Below are 27909 nucleotides of genomic sequence, written 5' to 3' on the forward strand. Positions count from 1 at the left end.
GACGCGTCCATCTCATTTGAACAGTTTAATATGAGGGACGCTGGGGGATATCTGTTGATTTCGGACACGTACATCTGCTGAAGAAAGTTTATAATTTCAAATAACTTTAGGACCCTCGTTACATTAGAAGGTAAGTCATTAATGATATCTGAAAAAGCGATTAAAAAATAATAATGCACTTTATCTGTGTCGCACCTGAGAGTCGTTTGCTCTTTTTAAGATTGTTAGAATTACGTTTTTTAAGGCTTGCTTTTGTTAACGCACTCTTTATCTTCTTTTTCCTTAGCTACTTATGCATTGCAAACATTTTAAATGCAGTTATTTTATAAATGCTTTTGCGCAAAACTCCACATTTTTATTTTACTGTCTGTTTACCTATTGCAGACCGTACTGATGCGTACTGGTCACTAGAGATCTTCCCCTTTTTGTGAGGAAATGCTATCACTCAGAAAAAAATGTGTAAAAATTGTACCTTTATAGGTACAACAGCTTGTCACTGGGGCAGTACCCCATATTTGTACCCTTTTACCCCTAAAATTACCTTAAAGTAGGAATATATACCTTAAGCTACTACTCTTAACCTTTTAGGGGTAACTAAGCTACAAAGATGTCCTTTTAAGGGTACTGCCCCAGTGACAAGCTACATTTTTATTTATTTATTTATTTTCTGAGAGTGAAGGACATGAGCCAGAGGAACTTTTTTAAAAACCTGTGAATGTAGACATTCATTTACAGAGCAGAATTTGCTTGTGGGTGTGACTCTTGGTTTGCACTGTAAAGTAAAGCGCTTACCCTGAGTGGTACTGTAAATACTCTAAACCTGGAGTGTGTATGTATATCCTGTGTTTACTGTAACTTTCAGGGTGGAACTGTGGCCTTTCACAGTGGAAAAAGGTCAGCTATGACATCAGGGGCTTTTTTTTTTAATTCTTCAAATATAAGACCCCAAATTGCTCCCATGCAGGCTTAAAGTGTGGGTCAGATGTTTCCTATCTTGTCCTCCACACGTTTCCTTTTATTCATGTGAACAAAAGACAGACCAGCTACAAAATGTCAAAATCAAAGCCATTTGTAATGTTTGAAATCTTGATAATACTTGGTTGTGAGTGATTGAAAGAAAAGCTTTGTTGGCCATCATGATCACTTCTCCAAAATCTTAAAATTTTTAGGGTCACAGAGGCAGTGTGTGAAATTAACAATAAAATAACTTTTTTTGCTGCTTTTGCTTTGTTAAACATACAATAGATTCAAACTAGATTTTTTTGGGATGTTTTTATTCATATAACATGTTTTATAAATGTGTGTGTGTGTATGTGGACAAGTTTTTTAACCCCCAGTATCGATGTTTAAAGGGTTAGTTCACCCAAAAAATTCTGTCATTTATTCTGTCATTTACCCTCATGTCGTTTCACACCCGTAAGACCTTCATTCATCTTCGGAACACAAATTAAGATATTTTTGATAAAATCTGATGGCTCAGTGAGGCCTCCATTGCCAGCAAGATAATTAACACTTACAGATGCCCAGAAAGCTACTAAAGACCTATTTAAAACAGTTCATGTGACTACAGTGGTTCAACCTTAATGTTATGAAGTGACAAGAATACTTTTTGTGCACCAAAAAAACAAAATAACGACTTTATTCAACAATATCTAGTGATGGGCGATTTCAAAACACTGTTTCATGAGGCTTTGAAGCTTTACGAATCTTTTGTTTCGAATCAGTGATTCGGAGCATGTATCAAACTGCCAAAGTCACGCCCCCCAGTGGTGAACCATTGAAATTTCAAAACACTTATGAAGTAACGAAGCCTCGTTTACTGAAATCACGTGACTTTGGCAGTTTGATACGCGCTCTGAACCACTGATTCGAAACAAAAGATTCATAAAGCTTCGAAGCTTCATGAAGCAGTGTTTTGAAATCGCCCATCACTAGATATTGTTGAATAAAGTCGTTATTTTGTTTTTTTGGTGCACAAAAAGTATTCTTGTTGCTTCATAACATTAAGGTTGAACCACTGTAGTCACATGAACTGTTTTAAATACGTCTTTAGTAGCTTTCTGGGCATCTGAAAGTGTTAATTATCTTGCTGGCAATGGAGGCCTCACTGAGCCATCGGATTTTATCAAAAATACCTTAATTTGTGTTCCGAAGATGAACGAAGGTCTTATGGGTGTGGAACAACATGAGGGTGAGAAATTAATGACAGAATTTTCATTTTTGGGTGAACTAACCCTTTAATAATATTATTAATATGCTAATAAAGTGAATAAGAATGCATTTCTGTATAGTTGATTAAGGGCTTTACTGATGGGACTGTGGGTTGGATAAGACATAAATGGTTGGTAAACACTGATGTACGGTGAGTGAGGAGTCTGGTCTTCATCAGCCGACAGCTCACTTCTCTTTAAGAGGGATGCTGCTAACATTCCTTTTCCCTTTGAAGCACTTTATCAAACCAAGTGATAAGAGATGGTATTATGATTTTGCTTTCATTCAGGAACTCAAAGCATAGGAACTCCCACATCCAGTCGAATGATTAGTAGCGAATGGGATCTCGGCACTAGGCGCTTTTTTAATGCTGAAGGCCGCATATGTGTCACATCTGTGTGTTTGTGTAGTTCAGTAGCACAACCCGTCTGAGGGGTTGGTGTATTTAGGACGAGGCTCAGCCTGGATAACGGCACGGGCAGTGGGTTGTTTTTCTTTCAGGCTACCCCCGCTCCATCCCGTATCTCCACATCTGGCTAACGTCAGAGTATGTAAATAAATAAAAAACGACTTCTACCTTTGTACTCGTAGGCCTGTCTGGGCACTGAGCCAATCAATACGTCCCTCCTACAGTGCTTTGGTTAACAGCCCTTTAAGGGAAAATGTGGTCTGCTGATTTACTAGCAAAACATGTAAATTAATCTGTGCGAGGAGCTTGACACTGATTTGGCCTGAGGGCGGGCTGTACGATATCTATGTTTAGAGGAAGCACTGATTGTGAAGGTATGTAAGAGGGAGCGCACATCTGGAGGAGTTTTTCAGGAATCTGGGAGAAGGGGGAGTTTTAGGGTCTCGATGGAGCTGGTCATCTGGGTAATGAAGCGATTGGTGCATGGTACTCGTATAGGGCCTTGTTGAGAGTGGTGAACCCCGATCTGTTAAGAAGCTGAAACAAAACATTTAGTACCATGGCCAATTAAGACTGTTTTTTCCCCCTTCTTTCCGTATGGAAATGTAATTCCTCACTCCATTTGTGCCTGATTCAAATCTGCTACGTTCACTACTGGAAAGTATTGTTCAAAAGTTTGTTTGGAGCCAAAGATCACTCCACACTATTATGAGGGGCTCGCTTTTATCCATATGATTTTCCGTCCAAGCTTTCAAAATATCCATGAGCTGAACAGAATGGAGCTGGTTCTCATCGGAGGTGGAAACACAATATGTGTGGTCATACTTGGGTCAGAATGTGAATGCAGAGAAGGTAAAGAAGACACCTAAAATAAATGTAGGTAAAAATATTATACAAAGCATCTGGGTCTCATGTAGCATTGAATTCTTATTGTGTATTCTTAAACTAGCCAAATTACATCCCTGTAATTACAAAAGCAAATACTCAGTTTTTAGAGTTTCTCCTTGAACTGTTTGGAGAAGCTGCCAGAAGTCCAGGGCTTCCCCATAGGAAGTGATGCAGGCAGCTGACTAAATACGGCTCCTTTTCCCTCCAGGGATGTGGAGAATGTTTTCCGTTAGCCAAAAGTAACTTGAAAAGCCGTGGATTTCAAGTCCTTCACTTTGGCCAGTGTTTCCACAGGTGGTAATGGGTCTGGATGTCAGTTCAAATCCAGTAGATCATAAGTTATTTTAGCACTTTTTCATAGTGATTAATAAAGTTTCGGTGAGGATTTAGTTGTTGTTTTGTGGTCAGAAGCTTGACTTGGTCATGTAGGCTCTAAAACAACTCTGGTTAGAAAAAAGCTACTCGCTATATGGTGTATTTTTGAACAAGCATTGTATACAAAGTACTCATTGACTTAACAAAATCTGATATCCATAAACAAAGCCCTGGCCCACTCGTCTTGCTACATAAAAACTGTGAGTGACGTGGGCCGGTCTTGCCCTTTCTGCAGTCCTCGTTGATCAGATAAGTGCATAACTGAATAGATTCATGTTAGAATGAGAATGTAGCTTGTATCTGTTCTCTTTCTCTGGGGGTCGGTGGTAAACAGACAAACAAAGACTTCTGTGTGTAGTGATTGAGATTTGCAGCTCTCTTGCCCAGTCAGTAACACAATTAAAAGGGCAATTTTTGGAGTATTTTACCCCCACTGTTTTGGCTTGTAATTGTGACCAGTAGTGTCCTGTATAGGGATGGGTCAGCATGGTTTACTAGTGGTTGAAGAGTTTTCTGATTTTTTTTTTATATATATATATATATATATATATATATATATATATATATATAATATAATGTATATATAATATATATTTATATATGTGTTGTTAATTCCCATTTAAAGCACTGTTATAACATTCATACACATTTAGAATTAGTACATCTTTGGCCATTGCATTGCATCTCTCTGTTTTTCGAGTTCTCTTCCACAAGAAAAATGTAATGCAACTAATTAAATGTAAAAAAATTTAAGACCCCTGTAATCCGTTTTCACATCCCTTGTCCTATAAGCCTGAAATTCACCTATTTTTATGCCATTATTTGTTTTATGTGTGTGTGTATATTATATATACACACACACATTTCTCTCTATTTAGATTTAATTTTTTATTTCATTAATTTTAGTACTTCAGCTTATTTTATTTCAGTTTAGTTGATAAGGCAACATTTCCAACTTAGTTTTAGTTTTTTTTTTTTTTTTCTCTCCAAGTTTTTGTCTCATATTTATATTTTATTTTCGCTGTATTTCAATTAATGCAAATGACTGAGTAGTTTTAGATAACAAAAACACTATCCTACATACCTCAAGGATTGTATGATTTAGTACTTGTTTACACATGCATGTTTTGACATTTGTTGCTACAAATCTTTAGATTAATCTTAAGTGAGGCATATCCATCTATTAGATTTAATTCACCTTGCTAATATAAATTCATTTTGAAATGGCAATTCCAGGATTCATTCAGGAGTCCAACCTCTTGGGTGGAGTAGGGAAGCTTCTCTTGAACTGTAAGCCAATGGCACCAGCATGACATGAAGCCTGTGGGACTTTGTTTTGAAGGTCTGGAATTCCGAGCATTCCAACGGAGTGCAGAAAAGTCCTGGGAGAATTGTGCCATTATCCTACACACGAGCCCTCCCATTCTGTGTAGTAAGACAGAAACGCCTCATATTAGTGCCAGGGAGGAGAGAGAACATCAGATAGATGGAAAGCATATATATAAAATTTCTGCACCACTAACGCCACTTGAAGAGTCATATTCTTGCTTACCTTTGAATGTCTCATTTGCAGGTTTCAAAAAAGGTGATCATGATGTGTGATGCCAGTGAAATGTTGGCAGCCGCTCTGGAGCAGATGGATGGCATCATTGCAGGTACAACTAAATAAATGGAAAAAATACTTTGCACAAAAATGATTCTTTCTTATGTGTATTATTTGCAGATTTACACAGTCATCATCTGTGTGATCATGTATATAAGAAATAGACAGAGAAATTGAAGGAATTTTTAAGAACAATGCACATAAACCCACGAAGGGAATGAATCTGCACTGTGAGTGTTTCTGCAGATTTGTAAGAGCTGAGAGAATGCGTACTAAGCTACGTTACAAGCTTTTTCCACTATTTCAGCACTGATGAAATCTAATGCTTATTCGGTATGCGACCACAATACTGTCCATCTCTGGGAACATCAGGGACACATCAGAGAAAAAAAATGAATGTCTTTGCTTGGAGCAAGAGTCTCTTGAAGGTTATGCTTTTCCATTCACTCTATAATTATGGCAGTGGACGTCCCAGTGTTTACATCATCTGACGATAAGCCATCCGAGTTGTGCGGTCACAGTCATCCAACCTGTGTTTTGTTTTATTTTGGAAAGTGCTAAAAGTGGCTACAGAAAAATAGATTTAAAAGTGAATTACATTTGAAGTTAAATAATTTCAGTGATTTACTTGCCCTCATTTTTAGTTTTTTCCGCCTGGTTTTACATGTAATGTTTTTCTACTTGATTGATTGGTTGAATACACTCATACAGTCTAATAATAGTCTAACAATAGCTCTGTGTGATGAACCAATGAAATTTCAGTCATTAATCACTGATAATCTTCATCCAGTACTGTGCTAATACCGTAGGTTTAACATCATGACATGCGGTTAGGACCGGTGATGTTACTTTAGAATTTGAAAAAAAAATCCCTAAATCCCCTCACTGATCCTCATTCTTGCACTTGCCTCAGGTTCTAAGGCCATGAACTACACCAATGGCCTGTTTGATTGTCAGTCACCAACTTCACCATTCCTGGGCAGCCTTCGGGTGCTACATCTTTTGGAAGACCTGAGGGTTGCTTTGGACCTTATGGATCCCCAGGAAAAGGAGAGTCTGCGTAGTCAGGTTTCCGAAACCACTGCTGAGGGTCTGATGGAGTGGCTGCAAAGCCAATTGGTGGGTTTCCCTCAGATTTAGTTAAAAATACAACTGCTAGGTGCTACTACAAAAAATAGGCCTAAACAGTTATGTTTTTTTTTTTTTTTTTTAAGTGAAAAACAAAATCATGTATTGTGTGTGTGTGTGTGTGTGTGTGTATATATATATACATATATATATATATATATATATATATATATATATATATATATATATATATCTGTCAAACAAATCTGTCTCTTAGCTACTGTGACCTGACCTGAATATTGAAGACTCTACATATATTTTATTGTTAATCTTATTCCTCCTATCATAACTAATTTGAATAAATGTGGACTCATTTATATAACCTGACCCAGAGATAACCTGTGTGGTACAAAGTCAGTGCTGATTTCTCAGCCTGAAGGTTTCATTGATCTGTTGCGAGTCTTTTTATTTGCATCCACATGAGATGGCCTAAAATACTTTTTTTTTTTTTTTTTTTTTTTTAAAGAATAAGCATTGCAATTTTGGCAATAGTTTTATAAACTGTTACCTGTTTGATGCAAAAACTTGCTATGAAAAGAACAAGACCAATCACTTTTTTTTTCTTTTTTATATATATATATATGTATATAATATAAATAAAATGTATTCGTCTGACGTTTTTCTCCCTTTGCATTTTCCGTCCTTTACTCCAGCCATGATTCATCTGGATTAAGCACATTTCAGCTCCCCAGCCCATTTTTCCATATTCAACCTGAAGCTGCTTGCTTTACAAAATTTCCACTCCTGGGCTTCAAAATCTTGCAATGTGAAAACCTTTCACATGCATCTCATATAGCAGAGTATCATCTGTATGAACCCCACATGACTCACAGATGGCAGCATGTGATTTCTTTTCCAGGTCCCACTGGCATTTGCCTGTATAACGTCATTTTAGGTCATTTCAGTTCATTTCACTGCGTTTTTATTTCAATTCAAGGATGCACACCACATTCAGACTACCAGCAAATCTGGTGTGCCTATTTGCGTCTCCATGTATGTTTTATGTAGAATAAAACTGTCTAACACTCTAAGCATTTATGTTTCCAGACCAATGGCCATGGATCTGTAGCAGGGGATTTGGTCTACCAGGAGCGACTCTCTCGCTTGGAAAGCGACAAAGAATGTCTAGTGCTCCAGGTGTGTTGTCAAAACCAAGTTGAGAGACTTTATGGACTGTATGGGATTTTCTTGTCGGATTTGAAGTTGTGCACTGCTGCTTTCCTTTTGGCTGTCAGTCTGAATACAGCCATTTTAGTTTCTAAATGTCACGCATCACACAAACTCAATAAATATGCACTCTTATTCATCAGGTAAGTGTTCTGACTGACCAGGTGGAAGTTCAAGGAGAAAAGATAAGGGACCTAGACTCGAGCCTTGAGGAACACCGCATGAAACTGAATGCTACAGAAGAGTTATTACAGCAGGTGTGTTGTTTTATAATCTTATGTCCAATAACAAAAGTGCACACCATTTAAGCCATATTGTTGTAGGGGTGGTCAGTATTAAAGGAATACATTTCCCAGAAAATTAATATCTAACTTGTATTGTGTAGGAGCTGCTTAGCAGGAGTGCTTTAGAGACGGAAAAACTGGAACTGCTGACTGAGATATCAAGTCTGAAACTAAAACTAGCCGCTGCAGAAGGGGATTGCAGAGAAAGTGAGGTAATGAGCACACATTTGTACCTTCGCCACTATGAAATTTCATAGGCTGCAGAGTCCCACAAGCCTAATAAATTACAGTCTCCAGTAATTAATTAGAACCTTAAAAATGCTCTCAATGCAGAACAGAATGAACTGTACTGACAACTTGAACATTTAATGAAATTAAACCTGGCTATTATGGTTTGACCACCCTGTGGTTTCCATAGTGGCATTCATTGCTGTTTAAGACTTCAGCTTCAGGGTGAGAGTGAAACTCTTAAGTGCTAGAGCCATTTCCTGTTATAAAGCTTTTTTGCTCGTTTGAGTCCAGACTACACTGGTCCCATTCAGCTTTCTCTCACTTGCATGAGCCCAGAAGGGAGTTTCTGTTTCAGAAACCAGAAATCCATGGTGGACCAAAAGAATGGGCTAGGTTTCCTCCATGTTAGATGAAAATATAGTTTTCTTTTTAAGTATACTTGAAGGTCTCAGTTTCAGTGTCTTTTTTTTTTTCTCACTTTGTTAGGGTCCTTGTTTTTTTTTTTGTTTTGTTTTTTGTCTATCATTCAAACAAAACTCAAAGTATTTAGCACTGCAAGTCTTTTAGCCTGTCGGTTTGTATGCAAAACTCTTCTTGACTCTTTGACTTATAGAAACATGGTCTGTCTCTTCAGGGTCTTTACCAAGATGTGAAAGACATGCACCTCAAGATGACTTCTATGGAGAATGAGAGACAAGAATATGAGAGCAGCCTTAACTCTACCAAAGTAAGAGTGCCTCATGGTCAGGTGATAATTACACAACATAAGATTAACAGCACTGAAGTGTAACAGCAAGCACTTGTCCATGAATCACTTAACCACAAAAAGAAATCTTTGTGTAGTTCACCCTAACCCTACACACTACTGGAATGTGTCAAGCTAATGAACTTTATCCTCATGCTCAAAGCTGGACAAATTTACATAGCTGGACAGATTCGTATAAAATCATGTCTTTCTCTAGATTTTTTTTTTCTGCCTCATTAGATACTTTAAAATGGCATTTGTTCACACTACATTATAGTTACCTATTGTTTTCTTGTTAATGCACTTCTCTGTGCTGCATTTTAAATCAAGTCAATATGGGTTTGGTATGTACTACGTAGTGAGCTTATATTTAGTTCTTGAATTAAATGTGTTAATTTTGGTCAGGAGGAGCTGATATCACTACAAAAGCAGTTGGAGGACAGAGAGCAGGCACTTAGAAGACTTCAGGACCAGGCCATCCCAGAAAGCCCAAACACAGAACAGTCACAAAGCAGAGAAAAAGGTACGATACGAACATACTGCTAATATGTCAACAACAATGTTCATGTAAAATGTAACTAGAGTGGATTCAAAATCAAATTTAAACCTGAATGTGAAATAAGATATTATAATCTCCATATACAGGCAAGAGTCCACCAGTATGAGTAATTCACTTTCTTTTGGATACATATATATTCTGTGCTAAATTGACATCGATATGAATCAAATCCAATGATCAACATTTTGTTTAGTGTCTCTGTTCATGATTTTGTATTCATAACCATTATTTTGACCTGCTGATGGACATAGTGGATGTGCAAAAAAAAAAAAAAGTCACATGACCAAAACAGTCTCAGACTTTTGGAGCCCACTGTATACGCTATCCAAAGGGAGCCCTGCACAGACACATTTTACAGCTAATAAATCCATTTGCAGCTGAGGCTATGCACTTTAAATGGATGACACAGGAACAAAAACATTTTAGTGTGATAAAGGAGAAACTATCCTGGCACATTGTACGAAAAAAAACGTGTTGGAATGTATCAAGTATGTAGGTTTGTATTACACATGTCTAGACATGCAATTTGATTGATGGTGACCTGATTTTGGCTGCAGGCTCTCCTGCTCTTATAACTGTGCTTTGCTGGATTTGCTTCTATTGTCTTGCAGTATTTATTTTACGCTGCAAATCATCTTTACTTCCAGCAGGATGGGTATAACAACTCTGCAGTTTCTGGGGTATTTATCTTAGTGGCTCCAGAGACATAATAATGTTGTCAAAGGCTTCAGTCTTGTTCTGAAATGTTTAGCATGTTGAATGCTTTAATATGTTATTTGTGGAGTTGTTTTTGTGTGTGTTCAGAAATGGAGGTGCAGAGAATGAGGAGTGCTGTTGAGTCGTTGAAGGCAGCTAATGAAGAGAAGGTATAAACAATATGATGTCCTGCTATTTTGCTGTGACAGTCACATCAACCACCTGCCAGCACACAGATTACTTCATTTCTAATTAAACCATCTCCACGATCTTTCCAATTAAGCAGTCTTTGCATGGATGTATGTATGTAGAAGTAGGAGATTTTATATACACTATCATTTAATATTAATGGATATATTGTTTATGTGTAATATTAATAGAATTTTGAAACATTTGATATTAAATTCCATGTTGTTTTAATCTGAATCTTTTTAGGATCTTAAGATAAAAGAGCTGCACCAGTCTCTGATCCGTTACAAGAAAGTTCAGGATATGGTGATGTCTGTGCAGGTATCGAAAGGTGAGGTTTCCACAGCTCAGTTATGTCTTTCTTTTGATTATACATTATTTTCTTCTGCTATAATGTAAAATCACCCATTACCACTTACAAGTTACTTGATGTCAGTAATAGTGTACAGTGTATTTCTTTTGAAATGACCTTTAAAGTGTTTAAAGGGATAGTTCACCCAAAAATGAAAATTTGATGTTTATCTGCTTACCCCCAGCGCATCCAAGATGTAGGTGACTTTGTTTCTTCAGTAGAACACAAATGATGATTTTTAACTCCAACCGTTGCAGTCTGTCAGTCGTATAATGCACGTCAATGGTAACTCCATCTATAAGAGTCAAAAAAACATGCACAGACAAATCTAAATTAAACCCTGCGACTCGTGACGACACATTGATGTCCTAAGACACAAAACGATCGGTTTGTGCGAGAAACCGAACAGTATTTATATAGTTTTTCACCTCTAAAACACCACTATGTCCAACTGCCTTGCGCATCCGGTTGGTGAGGTCTGAACGCGCTCTGACAACGGAAGTGATGTCTCGCACTCATTGAAGTATAAGCGCGAGAGATCACTTCCGTCATCAGAACGCGTTTTCACACCTCACCAACCGGATGCGCAAGGATGCTGCATAAACATCCAGCAGATAAACATCAAATTTTCATTTTTGGGTGAACTATCCCTTTAAAGTGTCATTATACAGGGCTTCTCAGCCATTGTCATTAAAAAAACTGCTTGTTGACAGAGTCCGAATTCATCTATAGCAGTGGATCTCAACATTGTTGACTTCAAGGAACCCCCATTGTCCACACAATATTTAAAGCCCCCAACCCCCCATCCCCTCCTCACAATTTCTATCCAATAAAAAATTTTAGCGCTTGGCATAACTAGAAAGATGTGTATTCATTTAAAAAAAAAAAAAAAAAAACACCAAAGAGTAAGAAATATCTTGAATTTTAAGTCATCTTGAGGCCCCCTGGTTGAGAACCACAGAGCTAGTGATGTGAAATCGCTTTGTTTGTATCAATCATGTCTACTTTTCCTGGAGTCTTTATCACATTTAGGCAAAAGATTATTTAGATCTCCAGAATATTTCCCAGAAAGCTTTTGTCGGCATCTCAATCTAATAGCTTGGCTGATTTATCCCGTCTCATGACTTGTGCTGTTTTCCCAGACAAACCCAGCGAAGAAGACACAAGAGAGGGGCTGTGTGACACCGAGACAGTCTCCACAGGAGGCACAGAGGAAACTGATGAAGTATGAAGGGTCTTACACACACACACAAACGGTTATGATCACAGGATGTTCCTCAGACTTCCTTTTAGACCCCCTCCTTGCAGTACTTTCATTGTGATGGTCTGACAGAGAAAAACAATTTAACCATAACCATTTTTTTTGGCGGGGAACGTCTGTTGTTTTTGTTTGGGAGCAGCATCCTGTGATTTCAGGTCATTTCAAAGCAGTCACTGCTTGTGTTGTTCATTGAAATTTGACTCCTCAGGGAAAATACTTCACTGATATTCTCCTCACTGCTGTTCTCTTGTACTTTCACATGCATCAGTGTTGTTTTCTCTCACACAGCCTCAGCTCATCCCATGTTCAGAGCTGCTCCCTGAAGTGGACCTCACCAAAGTGACCGCACTCGGACCCCAAGCACAGAGACCCACAGACAGGTCTGTTTACTTACTATAGGCATCTTTTATTCAAAGTGTTGATTCAAACAATTTTTAAAATAAAAAAAATATATCCTATAAAAGTCATCATATCTCTAACATATCATGAGATCTTCAGGAAGAATTGGTGCCTTTATTCAAAAAGTAACGGGATACCGCTTTGTACCCTATTCTTATTTTATTTATTTTTGTATTTGTATTAAATTAATTATTATTAATGTTTGTAACAGATTTATTTTTTCCATTTTGCTTTTTCAGTGTCTCTGCAGTACAGCAGCCTGAAAGGTCTCCTTTGACAAGCAATAATGAGGTACTGACTTAATCTATGAGAAATGATGAAATATTTTCTGGCGCCACCTGTTGTTTAAAACTCTATTTTGCACACAAAAGCGTCACTGTCCTCATGGGGCCCCCTACAGGTACAGGTCCCTACAGCATCTCAGCATACACGACATAAGCAAAGTGCACATCATCGTGATCATTGTGAGCCTGACAAAAACATATTTAAAATAAATGGGCCACATGGCTGCACTGAACACTTTTTATGAACGATGCTGATTACTAAGCATCTAATTTGTTTATAATTAGAACAGTCACTTAGGAGGTTTTTAGAGGCAGACATTTGCCAATGCAAAAAGTGCAACATCTTAACCAAGAGCTTCAAACTTTTGCTTGTAATGTTTTAGGATGAAGCCAGTAAAAATGGAGGCTCTCCATCTGTCTCCCCGACTCAGCCCAGCTCAGGGGGGAGTGAGAGTTTTGGCTCTAAAAAAACACGTTCCTCTTTTGGACGTGGCTTTTTCAAGATCAGAGGAAACAAGATGACGAGCAGCGCCCCCAGTCTGGGTGAGTTACAAAGTTTTACTTGAAGAATTGTAATAACTTGTGAGGTGAAGTATGCACCTTTCTTTGCACTATTTTGTGTAAGATTAACCCTATTAATGAATTATTGGCAGTTGAAGGAGAGCGTAAGGGGACGGAGCACTTGGATTTGGCCGGAGCGCAAACACAGAAGCCTAAAGCGTTAGAGACACTCTCTCCTGAAGGGAAGAAGAAATCAAAGGGGCTCATGAAGTTACTTGGAAGGTCTTTGTAACGTCTTTGTTAATATGCTAAGTAACAATAAGCTGCACTGATTATTAAGATGAAGATATTAACTCTTATGCACATGCTGCATCAGGATGAAGAGAAGCCAGTCCACGTCCTCTGACCTGGATGATTCTCCAGAGTCAGAGTTTAGAAGAGGTGGAGTCCGAGCTACAGCGGGACCCAGGCTGGGGTGGTCACGTGATCTGCAGCGAAGCAATAACAAGTACATACAGTTTGTTTGTTTAAGGAAGTTATTTGTTTGTTTGTTTTTGCCCCATTTGTTTAGAGGCAGGGTAACATGTATTGTTGATGTCTCTCTCAGCGAGCAGGACAGCCCATTTTCACGCTGGAGTAAAGAGCAGGTGTGCGAGTGGCTGCAGGAACAGGGACTGGGCTTGTATATAAATCAAGCTCAGCAATGGATCAGCTCTGGACAGACCTTACTGAAGGCATCTCAGCATGATTTGGAAAAGGTCTCCTGACATTTTTAAATTTGCACATATAGTGCTTGACCTTTTTTTTTTTTTTTTTTTTGTCAATTTATATGTAACTTTTTGGGTTATGTGTTGGCTGTGTGTTGTATGATATTTGTCTCTGTGCTTCAGGAACTGGCCATCAGACATCCTCTACACAGAAAGAAACTGCAACTGGCTCTTCAGTCACTGGGCTCAGAGGAAGATGCCATGGGTAAACTGGACTACAACTGGGTTACTCGTAAGTAACAACAATCAGTCATTTGTTTTAACTAAAAAGATTAAGCCAGATGTCTGTGAATGCAGTTGATTACAAATGTTATTTAGGACTGATGGATCTAGTATTAGTGAAGCACCAACTAACATTTTATTACAGTGTGCGAGTGCTAATATTATTATTGTAATTTCAAAGGATGGCTGGATGACATCGGCCTGCCTCAGTATAAATCTCAGTTTGATGAGGGAAGAGTGGATGGGCGCATGCTTCACTATATGACTGTGGTAGGTGTCAAAAAAAAAGAAAAAGAAAATAAATTATGTATATATGTGTGTGTGTGTGTGTCTTTTTATATATGTTTGGAAACATTTTTTTTATAATTTTATTAATTAACAATTTATGCTCAGCAAGGCTACATTTATTTGATGATAAATACAGTAATACTGTGAAATATGAAAAATATTTGTGAAAGTTTTCTATTTAAGTATTTTATATATTACATTTAGTTTATATATTTTAATTTATTTTATTCCTGTGATGACAAAGCTGAATTTTAGTAGCCATTACTCCAGTCTTCAGTGTCACATGATCAGAAACATCAGAATCATTCTAATATGGTGATTTGATGCTTGAGAAACATTTCTTCTTTTTCTTCTGCTTATCAATGTTGAAAAGTTTTCACTGTTTAATATTCTTGTGGAAACCACAATTTTAAGGTTCTCAACGTGTCTTTGGTTAGGATGACCTGCTGGGTCTGAAAGTGGGCAGTGTGCTTCACCATCTCAGTATTAAGAGGGCCATCCAGGTGCTACGCATCAACAGCTATGACCCCAACTGTCTCCGTCGCCGACCAACAGAGGTAGCACACCCTGACATCATGTTGCCATGCACACTTAGTTCCATTCACTTAGAATATGACTTAGACTTTTGCTCTATTTATTTCCTTTTGACTAGAATAATGCCACACCAGCAGAAATCTGTCAGTGGACCAATCACAGAGTGATGGAGTGGCTTCGTTCGGTGGATCTGGCAGAGTACGCACCCAACCTGAGAGGAAGCGGAGTCCACGGGGGCCTAATGGTACATACAGTGAGGAAGTAAACATGCAGGAAGTTTCTTTTTACTTATTTTTTTATACTTACATTTCTCAGGTTTTAGAGCCTCGCTTCAATGTTGAGACAATGGCTCTGCTTCTTAACATCCCACCAAATAAGACACTGCTGAGACGTCACCTTGCGACCCACTTCCATCTTCTGATTGGCTCAGAGGCACAAAGGCTGAAACAGGATTATCTCGAAAACCCAGATTATGCCGTCCTCACGGCCACAGCCAAAGTTAAGGCAAGTAACCGTAAGCGAGGTTGCCACTGAACATCTCTTATATATGGAATACAACATTAAATATAGATGTTTTACCTGTCCTTTTCCATCCTCTCCTCCTTTTAGCCAAGACGTCTGTCATTTGGAGGTTTCGGGACATTGAGGCGGAAGCGACAGGAGGAGACCGAAGAGTACGTTTGCCCCATGGATGTGCAGATGCCTCAGAGCAGCAGTTTCCATAAAGGCCCCTGCATATATGAGGACAGCTTTGATCAGCTGGAGCAGGTATAGGCAATTCCACTTACCAGGATGCAATGCAAATAAAACTGCTAATCATAGTCCAAATCTATTTTTTATTGGCAGTCTTTAAGATCTTATCTGGTCATGGTTGGATTTTGTTGCTATTATTTAAATGACGTTGTGTATCTCTGTGCAGATGGAGGACTCCGAGGGCACAGTGCAACAGATTGGCGCCTTCTCGGAGGGAATCAACAACCTGACTGTAAGACAATCACTTTATTATTCCAGCTGTACTGTATCTGCTGTGGTCTTTCTTGTCCTTTCTTCGGTTTCACCTAACACTCATGTCTTGTGTTCTCCAGAGTATGCTAAAAGAAGATAAATTCTTCAGGGAAGCATCCTCCCGTTCACCTGAAACCAGCACTAACGATGAAGACTAAGAATGTTTGAACATGACAATCATCACTTAAGTCTGTAGCTGTGAAATTTCCCAACAAGTTGAAACCCCCCAGCAAGACACTGTGATTTCGCAATGAAAGCGATAAGCTCCACTCGCATTAAATTACACCATAAATGCAGTAGTATATCAAGTCAATGGAATGTTATTTATTCATCTAGGATCTGCAGTATATACCATAACTCAGACAGTATTTATAAGCGTTTCACCCAGCTAAAACCAAAGACTACATATAAAATCAGCTGTTAGTTCTTAAAGATTTTTATTGTCTTTTATACTCTAGGCTATTATGTGACCATTTGCTGCATGTTTTCATCATTTTCCTATTTGGTTACATCAATTTATTGGGAGGGAAATGTTGTTTATTTTGCCTGCAAACTCTTGATATTGTTATGCTATAACCATATCAGTGAACACCATGTACTATGTACTGTTTTATGCGTGTGTGTGTGTGTGTGTGTGTATGTGTGTGTCAAAGAAATTCAATTAAAACTTTTTTTTTTCCAAATCCAGTCTCTTGTTTGTTAGATGTTGCAAGTCTTTTCACTCAAATGGAAGAATATTATCTATGGTGAGTACTTGCTCACCATCCTGCCATTTACACAGATTATGTGCCAGAAATTAAACGATTCAAGTTCCTAAACCTGGAAAAAAAGGTGAAATAAAAAAAAAATCTGAGAGAATCTTAAAAAAAAAAAGAAAAAAAACACTTGTCATACATAAAAGCCTTGGTTCAAATTCCCTAGTCTCTAAAAGTTCCATGTGAAAGGCAGAAAACGTACAAAAACAAGTTTCAGGCTTAGCGGCTTAAGTGTTTTACATGTGCCGCCTAATGTTATCATATGTGGGGTAGAACGGAAAACGTGAAACTGTTAACAGTGATACCCGTCTAAGAGTTAAGCCAGGATGTAGGAGAGACATTCATCCATCAATCCATTCTTCAAACCATTTTTCCCACTGTAGGGTCACGGCAATGCAGACCTGAAAAAAAAAATGTTAACATGTTTAAAATAGCATCGCCATCTCTGGCTTTTCAATTAATTTTATGCAGAATAGAAATTTATTCCATGTACACGTAGATTAAATTATTAGGAGATTAATCTTCTTTAACCTATATATTGTTAGGCTGATAAACAACAAGAAAAAAACAAAACCTTATTAACTAGTTAGAGCAGTGTTTCCCAGCCCTGTTACTAGAGGCATACCAACAGTACACATTTTGGATGTCTCCCTTATCTGACCCATTCATTTCAGGTTTTGGAGCAGGGGTGTCCAAACTCGGTCCTGGAGGGCCACTGTTCCTGCAGAGTTTAGCTCCAGCTTGCCTCAACACACCTGCCTGGAAGTTTCTAGTATGCCTAGTAAGACCTTGATTAGCTGGCTCAGGTGTGGGGTTGGAGCTAAACTTTGCAGGACAGTGGCCCTCCAGGAGCAGGATTGGACACCCCTGTTTTGGAGTCTCTTCTAACGAGCTGATGAGTTGAATCAGATGTGTTTGCTTAGGAAGAGTTCAAAAATGTGTAGTTATTGTGCTTCCAGGTACAGGGTTTAGAAACACTGGGTTAGAGTATAAATGTTCGCCTTTTACAAATGAAAGTTTTGGTTCAAATCCTACAACAGCTTAAGTTTATCTTAGCATACCATAACAAAGCTATCATTAAAACTCCATCCAACACATTCTCTTGCTCCATAGATTCAGTGGCTCAGTGGATAAAGCATTCTGTTGTAACTATGGACTCCTGAGTTCAAATCTCATCATTGCGTACATTAAAATCTTTCATTATAACCAACAAAGTGTCCCAAATGCCAGCCTTCAGCATGAAAGCCACAGTGGTGCTAGTGGCTAAACACGTTATTTGCTGATAAAGCTGCAATAGAGGCATGGGTTCAAACCCCACTATTGCATACATTAAATTATTGTCATGATAACCAACAAAGTGTGACAAACGCCAGTGTTCAGCATGAACGTCACAGTGGCGCAAGTGGCTAAACACGTTCTCTGCTGATAAAGCTGCGATAGAGGCATGGGTTCAAACCCCACTATTGCATACATTACATTATTGTCATTATAACCAACAAAGTGGCTAAAACACCAGCCTTCAGAGTGAATGTTTTTCATTATTTAAAATAAGGCTCTCAATAAAACCCCGTCCAAAACACTGAATAACTCCACAGACTCAGTGGCTCACCAAGCAAAGCATTGTGTTTTAATCTTGGAGACCCGAGTTCAAATCCCACTATTACTTATGTTGAATTGTTATTGATGCTGCAGCAAAACTAAACATAAAAAAACACCAATACCAAAAACACACAAGCTCTGTGGCTCAGTGGATGATCGTTTAAAGTCCAGGTTCAAACCCCACAAATTCTAATGTTTTACATGATTTAAAACAAAGTTCTCAATAAAACCCCATCCAAAACACCAGACAACTCCGTAGAATCAGTGGCGCAGCAGTTAAAGTGTTACCTGTTTATCTTGGAGACCCGAGTTCAATTCCCACTATTGCTTATGTTAAATTGTTATTGATGCTGCAGCTAAACTAAACATCAAAAACCTAAACTCTAAATATCACAGGTTCTGTGGCTCAGTGGATGATTGCTTGTCTATCATTCATGAAAGTCCAGGTTCAAACCCCACAAATGTTAGTGTTTTACATGATTTAAAACAAAGTTCTCAATAAAACCCTGTCCAAAACACCCAACAACCCTGCAGACTCAGTGGCTCAACTGTTAATGCGTTACACTTTAGTCTTGGAGGCCGGAGTTCAATTCCCACTATTGCTTATGTTAAATTGCCATCATTAAATCAGACAAAGTGGCCCAAATGGCACCTCTCAGTGTGAAAGCCACGATGGCGCTAGTGGCTAAACACACGTTGGTTGCGGACAAAGCTACGATAGAGGCATGGGTTCAAATCCCACCTCGGTGTGTGGGGACACACCTAAGAAAGACAGAAAGCTGTGGCAACAGCAAAGTACCTGGGGCGGTACAACAAACAAGGTGCGTGGCGGCAAAGGCTCAGAATGAGACTGAGTACTCTGGGGCGGTAAACAGACTGGCTACACAGCCAAGAAAAACGCGGACCTGAAGCTTGGTTACAGAGCGGTGAAAAACATAGCCTGACTGGCTAACATACCTGGGGCGGTAAAACAGGTGCGATGCAACAGATGAAGGTCAGGTTGAGAGGTTGGAGTGTTCCAGAAGGAAAGAGAGGTGGGCCTGAGAAAGAAAAGGAGGAAAGAAAAAGAGACCTCCCAGACCTCCTGCATCAGGCTTGGTTCTCATACCATGAGCACTGACCACTGGACCACTGCCACCTCACACTAACGTTAGTTCTTTTGTTTTATTTAAGGAAAACCCATAAGCACACATTTAATAAAAAAAATAAAAATAAATAAATAAATAAAATAAAATACATAAAAAATAAAAAAATAAAAATTAATAATTAAGATCAGATCTTAAATAATAATATCTAAAAAGTGTCTAAAATGTTTATTAAAATCAGAATTATTATTAAAACAAACAATAAAAAGAACATTTAAAATATTATTAATAATTAAAATCTGATAAAAGCGACTAGAAAACACATGAAAATATAATTGATCAAAATCAGAATTTCAAAACTTAGTGTCCAAATAAAATTAATAATGCAATGACATTACTGACACAATGATATACGCCAGTAGAGCTGGATAAACTGAGGGTGTTGAGCTAGCGGTGGTTCATCATTAATCATACAAACTGCAATGTTAGTAATTCAAATGTTTGTTGGTCCAGTAGAATTGTAAAGATTTGTCCATTTAGAGTTTTAAAGCTAAAATGAGATTTTCCTACACAATAAACAACAGTAATCCTAAAAAGGCAGGTTTCCTGCACATGGATTGATCCCAGCCTTAGACTGTATATGATAGTTTTCATTAGAAGCAAAAGCACTGCAGCTCTACAAAACCATGAAGCAGCAGGAAAGCTACACACGCCAAAGTATCGCAACAACTACTGATTCACTGATTTTTCTAAAGCTCTGTCAGTGAGTTCAGCAAGAGAACAGCATGTAAACAAAGTTTGTGATGATAAACATCCACAGAAGATGCGACTGACATACATGTTTAGCTGTCAAACAACACTTTTGGTGTTGTTATAGTAGTTTCTTGTGTACTGGCTATTTTACAAAGAGAAATACACTGAGTAAGAATAAAAAAGACACTTACTGTTGAGTGATGTTCAGTCTCTCGTTGAGCTGTCATCTGCAGAATCTGTAGGCTACTTTAAACAGTCCGCACGTGTTGTAATGTTTTCAAGCGTCTGAAGGTGCGTCAGACTGAACGTGAATCCGCTTACGCCACCTAGTGTAGCGGATGGAAAACTGCACCTCAGTTTCTAAATTACGGGTTACAGTGCCTAGACTTTTGCCAGTTATTTAAAGTTTGGTCACTGACTCAATTCCAAAACTTCTAGCCTAATTTTACACTCAAATACTCAGGCAAAACACTGTATTTGCTAGGTTAAATAATGTCAAGTAAGTGATCGTCAGCTCCCTCTTGTGGCCAATTAGTGTTTGTTGTTGATCATATGAAGAACTTGGGGTAGCCAGGCGTAGGTGAGAGGACTTAGATTTGATTTGAATTTAATATATTTTAAATCAAATCTATTTTATTTTTATCGAGGCCTTGAGCAGCAAAACAACGTACATTTAGCAGTTTCGGGTAAAAGGTCCAGATCAATCGATGCGGTAAGGCAGATAATTGTGTTGAACTCAACGGCACGTGAGTGTAAACATACGATACGAGATCTTTTTGTTGTTGTGGGGTTATCTATGTGAATCTAAGTTGATGTTTATTTGCCTTTAGTTATTTAATATGATATAAATCATGTTTGTTCGCTGTTAAACAATGTTTGCGTGTTGCTGTGTTGGTGTTTTAAGCAGATTTAAACAGCATTTATAGTAGCTTGATTGGTGATTTGGAACAAAGGAGATTTAGAACAATCATTAAAGTATCAAAATGACGGCATATATAATCTATAAACTAATGAATGATATTACTAATAAACTTATAAATTGTGTATAATTGTGTCTTTTTACTTGTTAATATAACAGGCACAGGAGATCAGTGTCAGCTCCCTCTTGTGGACAATAAGTGTATATGCATTAATATATAAAAACACCAGTATGAGCAAAGAGGGTTTTTACCTGTAGATCTTAGCTGTATGCCGCTTTCCTGTAGTGTAGAGAATTAATTTCAGTGTGAATGTACCTTAATTCCTTAAATCGCCCCACTAAGGTTGCAAATGCACTGAACTGTATACATTTACACACAGCAGATAAATTATATAATAAAGCAGTTAGTTCTAGAGCTTCGAGAGCACTGATATTCAGTCCAACAGCGTTGGGACTTTTCACTGTTTGTATCACTCCGCGTGTCTGTGTTTGCGTGTTCCAGACAGACGGTCAGTTTGTTGCTGGTAGCGATTGTGTACATCGACTCTTTCTGCAGGTTACACCGATACGCCAGTAGGTGGCGATAAATGACCTTCAGTAACGAAACGAGTGAGTGATTCATTCATTCAACTGATCCAAAACATTGATTTGATTGAGTGAAATGCCGTTGCAGGTAAAGGACTCTATAAGCAGACATTCAGATTCATTTAGATAGGACCAATCTTTTGACATTTTAAAGGAATTATTTTAGAGAGCATTTTAACACTAAAAACATGAAATATGAACTTCTGCAGGGAATAATACTTTTTGTCTGTCAATACTGTTGTTTAGCCATGTAGACAAGTAATATGAACTTCAAGCAGGGTATAAACAAAAATTGTGGTGGTGGAATAATTAAAAAGCTAATGATAAATTATCTGTCCTATATAATATATAAGGCATATACATTTGTTTTTACTCATTTAAAGGTGCAATATGTAAAATTTTCTGTCCGCTAGAGGCCTATTCAAAATAAAGGTGTAGCTTGATGAAGGCAAGTTTGAGCGCGGAATCTTGGGACATGAGGTCTTTACATCACAGCCGGTTGAAAAGAATCGGGATAGGACTCGGGAAGAAATCATCTTCATGGATGCGATTATTATCGTTACTGTAGTATGAAGCAGAGCAGGACCGTGTGTTGTGGGAGCTAAACGAGGCCGCTGGACCGATTGTTAATGAGAGACGAACACAAAACGCCTTGCGAGCAGTGGAACTTTTATTATGCCACAGTCGCCAGCGCTGCTTCCGCTTTTCCCGTCATGAGTATGAGGTAACACAGCGCTGGTTATCATATTAGATACATTTGAGTGTGTTGAAAATGATGTTATAACGTTACTCTGTGCGTTCACTCGGCGGCTGCTGTGAGACACTTGTTGCACACTGCAGTAAGATAGATCGATTTTAGAATATCATATTAAATGCTGTATGGCTTGTGTCTGATAAATGGCATGCAATTAATTTTAAAACGTATTGTATGATGGAGAAAATTCTGTATTACTGTTACTAAAAATAAAGCTGCATATGCTATGTTAGCTACTTCACAAAATAGTGTTTTTCTCTGAGGCATGGTAAAGCATGGTACTCGAGAAAAATCAAGAAAATTAGATTTAAACAATAAGACTAAACGTGTTGAGCTATATAACAATAATTAGTTTTCTGTCTATAAATGTATCCAAACAGTTGTTCCCTTGTCTATTAAAACATGTAATGTATTAAAGCGTCTTTGGTGTTTGAATGGTTTGTACAAAATAAAACCGGAAACCGAGGGTAACGCGGGTATGACGCAATTGACAGGCGACTCCTCACACATCCCAGAGCCTTGGTTAAAATTGCAATTTTCTCACGATTTACAAATAGTTGGAAATATTTGGGATATTGTATGTACTCGGGTGAACAAAATATATAACACTGGCCAAGTGGTTTTTGGATATTTTACTGCAAAATTCTTACATATTGTACCTTTAATGCAACATTTGGTAAATAACCTATATTTTTCCCCTGTTAGATGACTTCTGTTGGAATGGTTCTACAATGACTGTTTGCTACAGCACTGCGCATTTTATGTCTCTCGCTGATCCAGTTCAGTTCATGCAGCTCTCTGAACACGTGTTGATGATCTGAATCGGATGACGAGGGAGACAAAAATGAGCAGTGCTGGAGAGGCCATAACGGAGGGGTGTTTTCGACCGCATTACCTGATTTGCTCACGTCACGGTGACGGTTGTGTTTAAGAGTGGGGTCAGGTAAGGTGTGTCATTTTCATTCATAGACCCCCACCAGTTTGAAAACACCATCAAATTTAGAAACACCCACTTTTGTTCTGCAGAGACTCGCTGGACAAGGATAAAGAAATACAGGTTTGCAGGAGAACTGAATCATGGGAGGAGGTCCATGCACATGAGGATGAGTGTGTCATCTTCACTAAGTCCTCACTGATGAAGCCTTGTCTGTACTCATCCCTTCTTATCCCATCACCTTCTGATTGATTATTAATGTCTGGATGAACTTGAACAAGTCACCTAAACTAAGGTTGTTAATTTACCTAAATATAATCCGCAAAAACAAGAAGTTCTGGTGTCCTGTCGATGGTGTGCCACGTCTCAAAACGATTGGCCATGACCTCTTCTAACTCAAGGTGTTGGAGAATGTCTGTTTTAAGACACAAACATTTGTGAGTGGGAAAAATTCTTTGAAGCGCTCCACTCAACACATGCCGGAGACACCTGCTGGTCAAAATGTGTAAATGCAAGTAAGAACAGTCCAAACATGACACCTTTTGCAAATGTATCCTATTACATGTAATCTACAAATCATTAAATACATAAGCGTCTGTATAATCTGTCTTGTTTTATTAATTTGTAAGGCTTGTTTTGTGTGTTTTCGAAAGGATTTGGTTAATCAGGTCAATTTCAATCAACTATTCCTCTCTATTTTTCCATTATACACACACAAGTTTGTCATTAAAACTGACCTGAGATCAGTTAAAACCATATATTAGAATCTGGTTAGTGGTTCACCAAATCAACGCCACCTAGCGGTGAATCACTGAAATGTTTCAAAGCTTGTAATGAAGCCTTATTTAGCTGATATCACATGACTTAGCCAGCTTGATACACAATTTGAACCAGTGATTTAAACAAAATATCCATAAAAGCTTAATAAAGCACACACACTACATACTGTCTCAGCAGTTTGAATCTGGTCTTGATCACACTCCCTTGCTTTCCCATCTGTGCTCTACTTTCCTATAAATAAAACAAACAAACAAACATTAAAAAACATTAAGACATTGCTAATATACTGTAGAAACAATTATTTAAAATGAATAGAATGTGCTAAAAATGATCAGGTGATTCAGGCATCTTTTGTCATTTATCACAGAAGTGATATTAATACAATACAAACCTTGATTCGGGGCTTCACTGGAAACTGCTGCATCACTAATAAACTGGCCCATGTCCTTAAAAAATAAAAAGAAACAAGTGTTACAAACGCAGTGGCTCAGCAAATAATTGTTTGCTTTTCATTCATGTAAAAAACTTCCAGACTCAGTAGCTCAGTGGATAAAGTGTTGTGTTGTAATCATGGAGCTCTGAGTTCAAATCCCACTATTACATACATTAAATCATTGTCATTATAACCAACAAAATGGCCCAAACGCCAGTTTTCAGTGTGAAAGCCACAGTGGCGCAAGTGGCTAAACACACGTTCTCTGGCGATAAAGCTGCGATAGAGGCATGGGTTCAAACCCTGCTGTTGTTTACATTAAATTGTTGTCATTAAACCCAACAAAGTGCCCCAAATGCCAACCTTCAACGTGAAAGCCACAGTGGTGCGAGTGGCTAAACACACGTTCTCTGGTGCCGAGACTGCGATGGAGGCTTGGGTTCAAGTCCCAACTCAACGATTAATCAACAGAGAGTCTGTCAAAGCTTTAACTGGTTTATTGTAAAATCATACAGGTAAATAGTGAAATATAAGTTCCTGCATATGTTCAGACAAGAGATCTGTGGCTCACAGGTTAAGAGCGCTGCCTCACGGGTTCAGAGGTTGCTGGTTCGATCCCAGCCAGATCTCAGCGATATGAAGGTGAGGTTTGAGGGAGAAGGCGCAGGAGATCACGGGGTCCCCCCTAAGCTCCAGCACGATGTCCAGCAGGGGTTATGCTTTTGCCTGGAAAAAATTTAAGCAGCTGAGTAAAAAAAAAAAAAAAAAAAAAAAAAAAAAAGAAAGAAAAAAAAAAGAAAAAAGAAGAAGCCTTACCCATCCACGAGCAGATGTCCATCATTACAGTGAAAGTCAATCCACACATCTCTGGGTGTAATGGTCCAAACACATCTCTTATTCTGTAGGGCAAAGACATAAAGACATTATGCTATTTTCTATACCTAAATTCATTTAAAAGCTAGTCTAAATAATGCTTAATAAATGTTAATTGACTACATAAATTAAATTCCTAAAGCTGTGCAGTGTCATATTAAGAGTATATTATACTTCAGAAATATTGTTTAGCACCAAACAACCCACATTCACACATTACAAGTCTTACCTGTTCATCATTACAGTCAATGTCTGTCCACACGTCCCTGACTGTACACGCCAAACACATCCCTTTTTCTGTTAGGGACACACACAAGAATAAACACAAACATTACTCCATATAGTTTATGTCAAGTTTTTTTTTTTTTTTTTTTTGTAAGAAAAGCAATTTACATTGAATAAATGTATATAATTTAGATGCAAAAAAACTAAAAGACAATATATATGTTAAAGACCAGTTAAAGACTGACATCTGTGCATTTTAATGACATGACACTCGTTGATATTCATATACAAACAATAACTTGAATTATTGTTTGTATATGAACCTCTTTGAACTAAAAGTCATTTATATTTGTCCTGTGGTGCTTTAAGTAACAAATGTTTAGGTGGGAAAAAGCTGAAATTCTTGAAAAATTAAAGCGCTGGTCATTTGACATAAGATTTATACTTTTATATCTGTAATAATATTTTAAAAAGGTAGCAAACCAAATCATAGTCTGTGTGGCGTAATTAACATGCAAGAAGCCAATTTGTTGTCAAGTGACAAGAAAACTATGAAACAGGATTTTAAAGCACATTATATGGTTCACCTAAATGTAGATATTTGATCAAATTGTGCTTTTCTCGTGTGTGCAAATAAACATTACAAAACGGACAAGATAAATATCTGGTTGAGATTGCTGATATCACTTTTGGATCAGATAAACACCTTATGCGCCACAGAAACGTGCGCGCAGCCATCTTAGAATTTTGTATTTGAACTTCCGTTTTTGCGGTAGCCCTGTATATTTCTATGGCATCGCTGTCAAAGAATAATTAGCTGGTGAAGTGGATTTACTTATTGTAGAGTTAACAAAAGTTATCATGGGCATTGTAATGTTTGACTTAAATGTCAGTAGACCGGGAAGATTTTAAAACGAACAGTTCATTCATAGATCGCTGTGGAAATACAATCCGGAAGTCAAAACACAACAAGCGCAGCGCCGAAAAGGGGCAGGGCTACATAAGGTCGCGACCTGTTAAAAGCGCTGCTATTGGTTAAAAATTATGTCACGCCCTTTAGAGAAAAACAAACCAATCCGGAACGAGAGGCGCCACCGTTCTCAACTCTCATTGGCCAGATTTGAAATCTATCACATTGTTTGACAGCACGTGAACACACCCACCAAAACTAGCTTTTCTTTACTAGAGTGATTAAACAAAAAACATGTTCATCTGCATCACGAAGTAGATTAAAATGTATAACTGTCTTTGCGTTTTGTGCTCACTTTACATGTGCACAATGACAAATGTTCTCTGCCTGTCAAGTATATAAATTGATATTTTCATCTTGAATATGTTTACAAAGCTTCGTATTTATAATTTCATAAATGTTTGAGCCATAATTTCTTCCACTACGTGTTGAACTTGTTTACAAATAGCCTATAAAGTCAAATCGAGGAACTGCTGTAACTCGTGGCTACGTACACACGGTTTGGATGCTAACGAGGGTGAAACCACATTTTACTACCCGATTAACTGACACACCAATGTCTTCAAAACATCACATTTTCGATAAACATGTGTTATGTGAACGCCACAGCCGCAAATGTAGTGTTTTCATGACTCACATGGACATGAACCGTGTGTGGCACCTGAAGATTGATGACAAGAAGGAATCCGAATTATCTGCGTTAAAGTGAAGCTACTCAAGCCAGCTTCTGCCGCCTGGTGGAGCGGATGATAAACTGCACTTCTGTTTCTACCATGAGTCGTAATGCCAACAGACTCAAAATTGCTTCAAATGGGCTCAAGGACTAAATTCCAAAACGACACATACATTAAAATGTTCATACTCAAGCAAAAGTATTCGTTATGTTAAACGTGTATAAAGCAAGTAACAAATATGTGATCGTCAGCTCCCTCTTGTGGTCAATATCTTTATTATCTTTATTAAATGAAACGACAAGTCCAAGGTGGTCAGTCAGATGAGAGGATCGAGATTTAAATTCATATATTTGAAAACAAAAATGTGATTTTGTCAAGGTCTCGACCAGCTAACAGCATAGCTTCAGTAAATGATCCAGATCAGCTCGCAATTGATGGGGTAAGACAAAATGTCTGTGTTCAAATCAAAGTC

The 27909-nt window shown here is 38.0% G+C and overlaps 1 protein-coding gene and 2 long non-coding RNA genes across 5 annotated transcripts; 2 read left to right on the plus strand and 1 right to left on the minus strand.

Moving 5' to 3' along the window:
- On the plus strand, positions 1-16781 carry ppfibp1a (PPFIA binding protein 1a). Its single transcript, XM_051890753.1, has 25 exons — positions 1-130; positions 5457-5538; positions 6400-6605; positions 7662-7751; positions 7925-8038; positions 8167-8277; positions 8931-9023; positions 9447-9564; positions 10405-10466; positions 10732-10816; positions 11980-12062; positions 12387-12478; positions 12737-12788; positions 13165-13324; positions 13435-13564; positions 13659-13790; positions 13890-14040; positions 14173-14281; positions 14453-14541; positions 14997-15116; positions 15212-15337; positions 15409-15597; positions 15703-15861; positions 16013-16078; positions 16179-16781. The coding sequence occupies exons 2-25, from the start codon at positions 5475-5477 to the stop codon at positions 16254-16256; spliced, it is 2679 nt and encodes an 892-aa protein (XP_051746713.1). The 5' UTR covers positions 1-130; positions 5457-5474; the 3' UTR covers positions 16257-16781.
- On the minus strand, positions 3524-27471 carry LOC127510755 (uncharacterized). Its single transcript, XR_007929736.1, has 14 exons — positions 27401-27471; positions 25798-25865; positions 25512-25594; positions 25267-25421; positions 24654-24708; positions 24429-24493; positions 23791-23897; positions 20482-20616; positions 19410-19492; positions 17159-17254; positions 15673-15824; positions 11016-11132; positions 5436-5544; positions 3524-5308 (listed from the first exon to the last, which is right to left on the minus strand). It is a non-coding gene; the product is annotated as an uncharacterized LOC127510755 (long non-coding RNA).
- LOC127510757 (uncharacterized) lies at positions 20635-23843 on the plus strand. 3 transcript variants are annotated; one of them, XR_007929742.1, is made up of 3 exons: positions 20635-21036; positions 23254-23491; positions 23575-23843. It is a non-coding gene; the product is annotated as an uncharacterized LOC127510757 (long non-coding RNA). The 3 variants fall into 3 exon arrangements; XR_007929741.1 differs by having other exon boundaries at positions 20636-21002; XR_007929740.1 differs by having other exon boundaries at positions 20637-20870.
- Positions 27472-27909: the final 438 nt, after the last annotated feature.

Source organism: Ctenopharyngodon idella, chromosome 4 (assembly GCF_019924925.1).
Source record: "Ctenopharyngodon idella isolate HZGC_01 chromosome 4, HZGC01, whole genome shotgun sequence".
Lineage (NCBI taxonomy): Eukaryota > Metazoa > Chordata > Actinopteri > Cypriniformes > Xenocyprididae > Ctenopharyngodon > Ctenopharyngodon idella.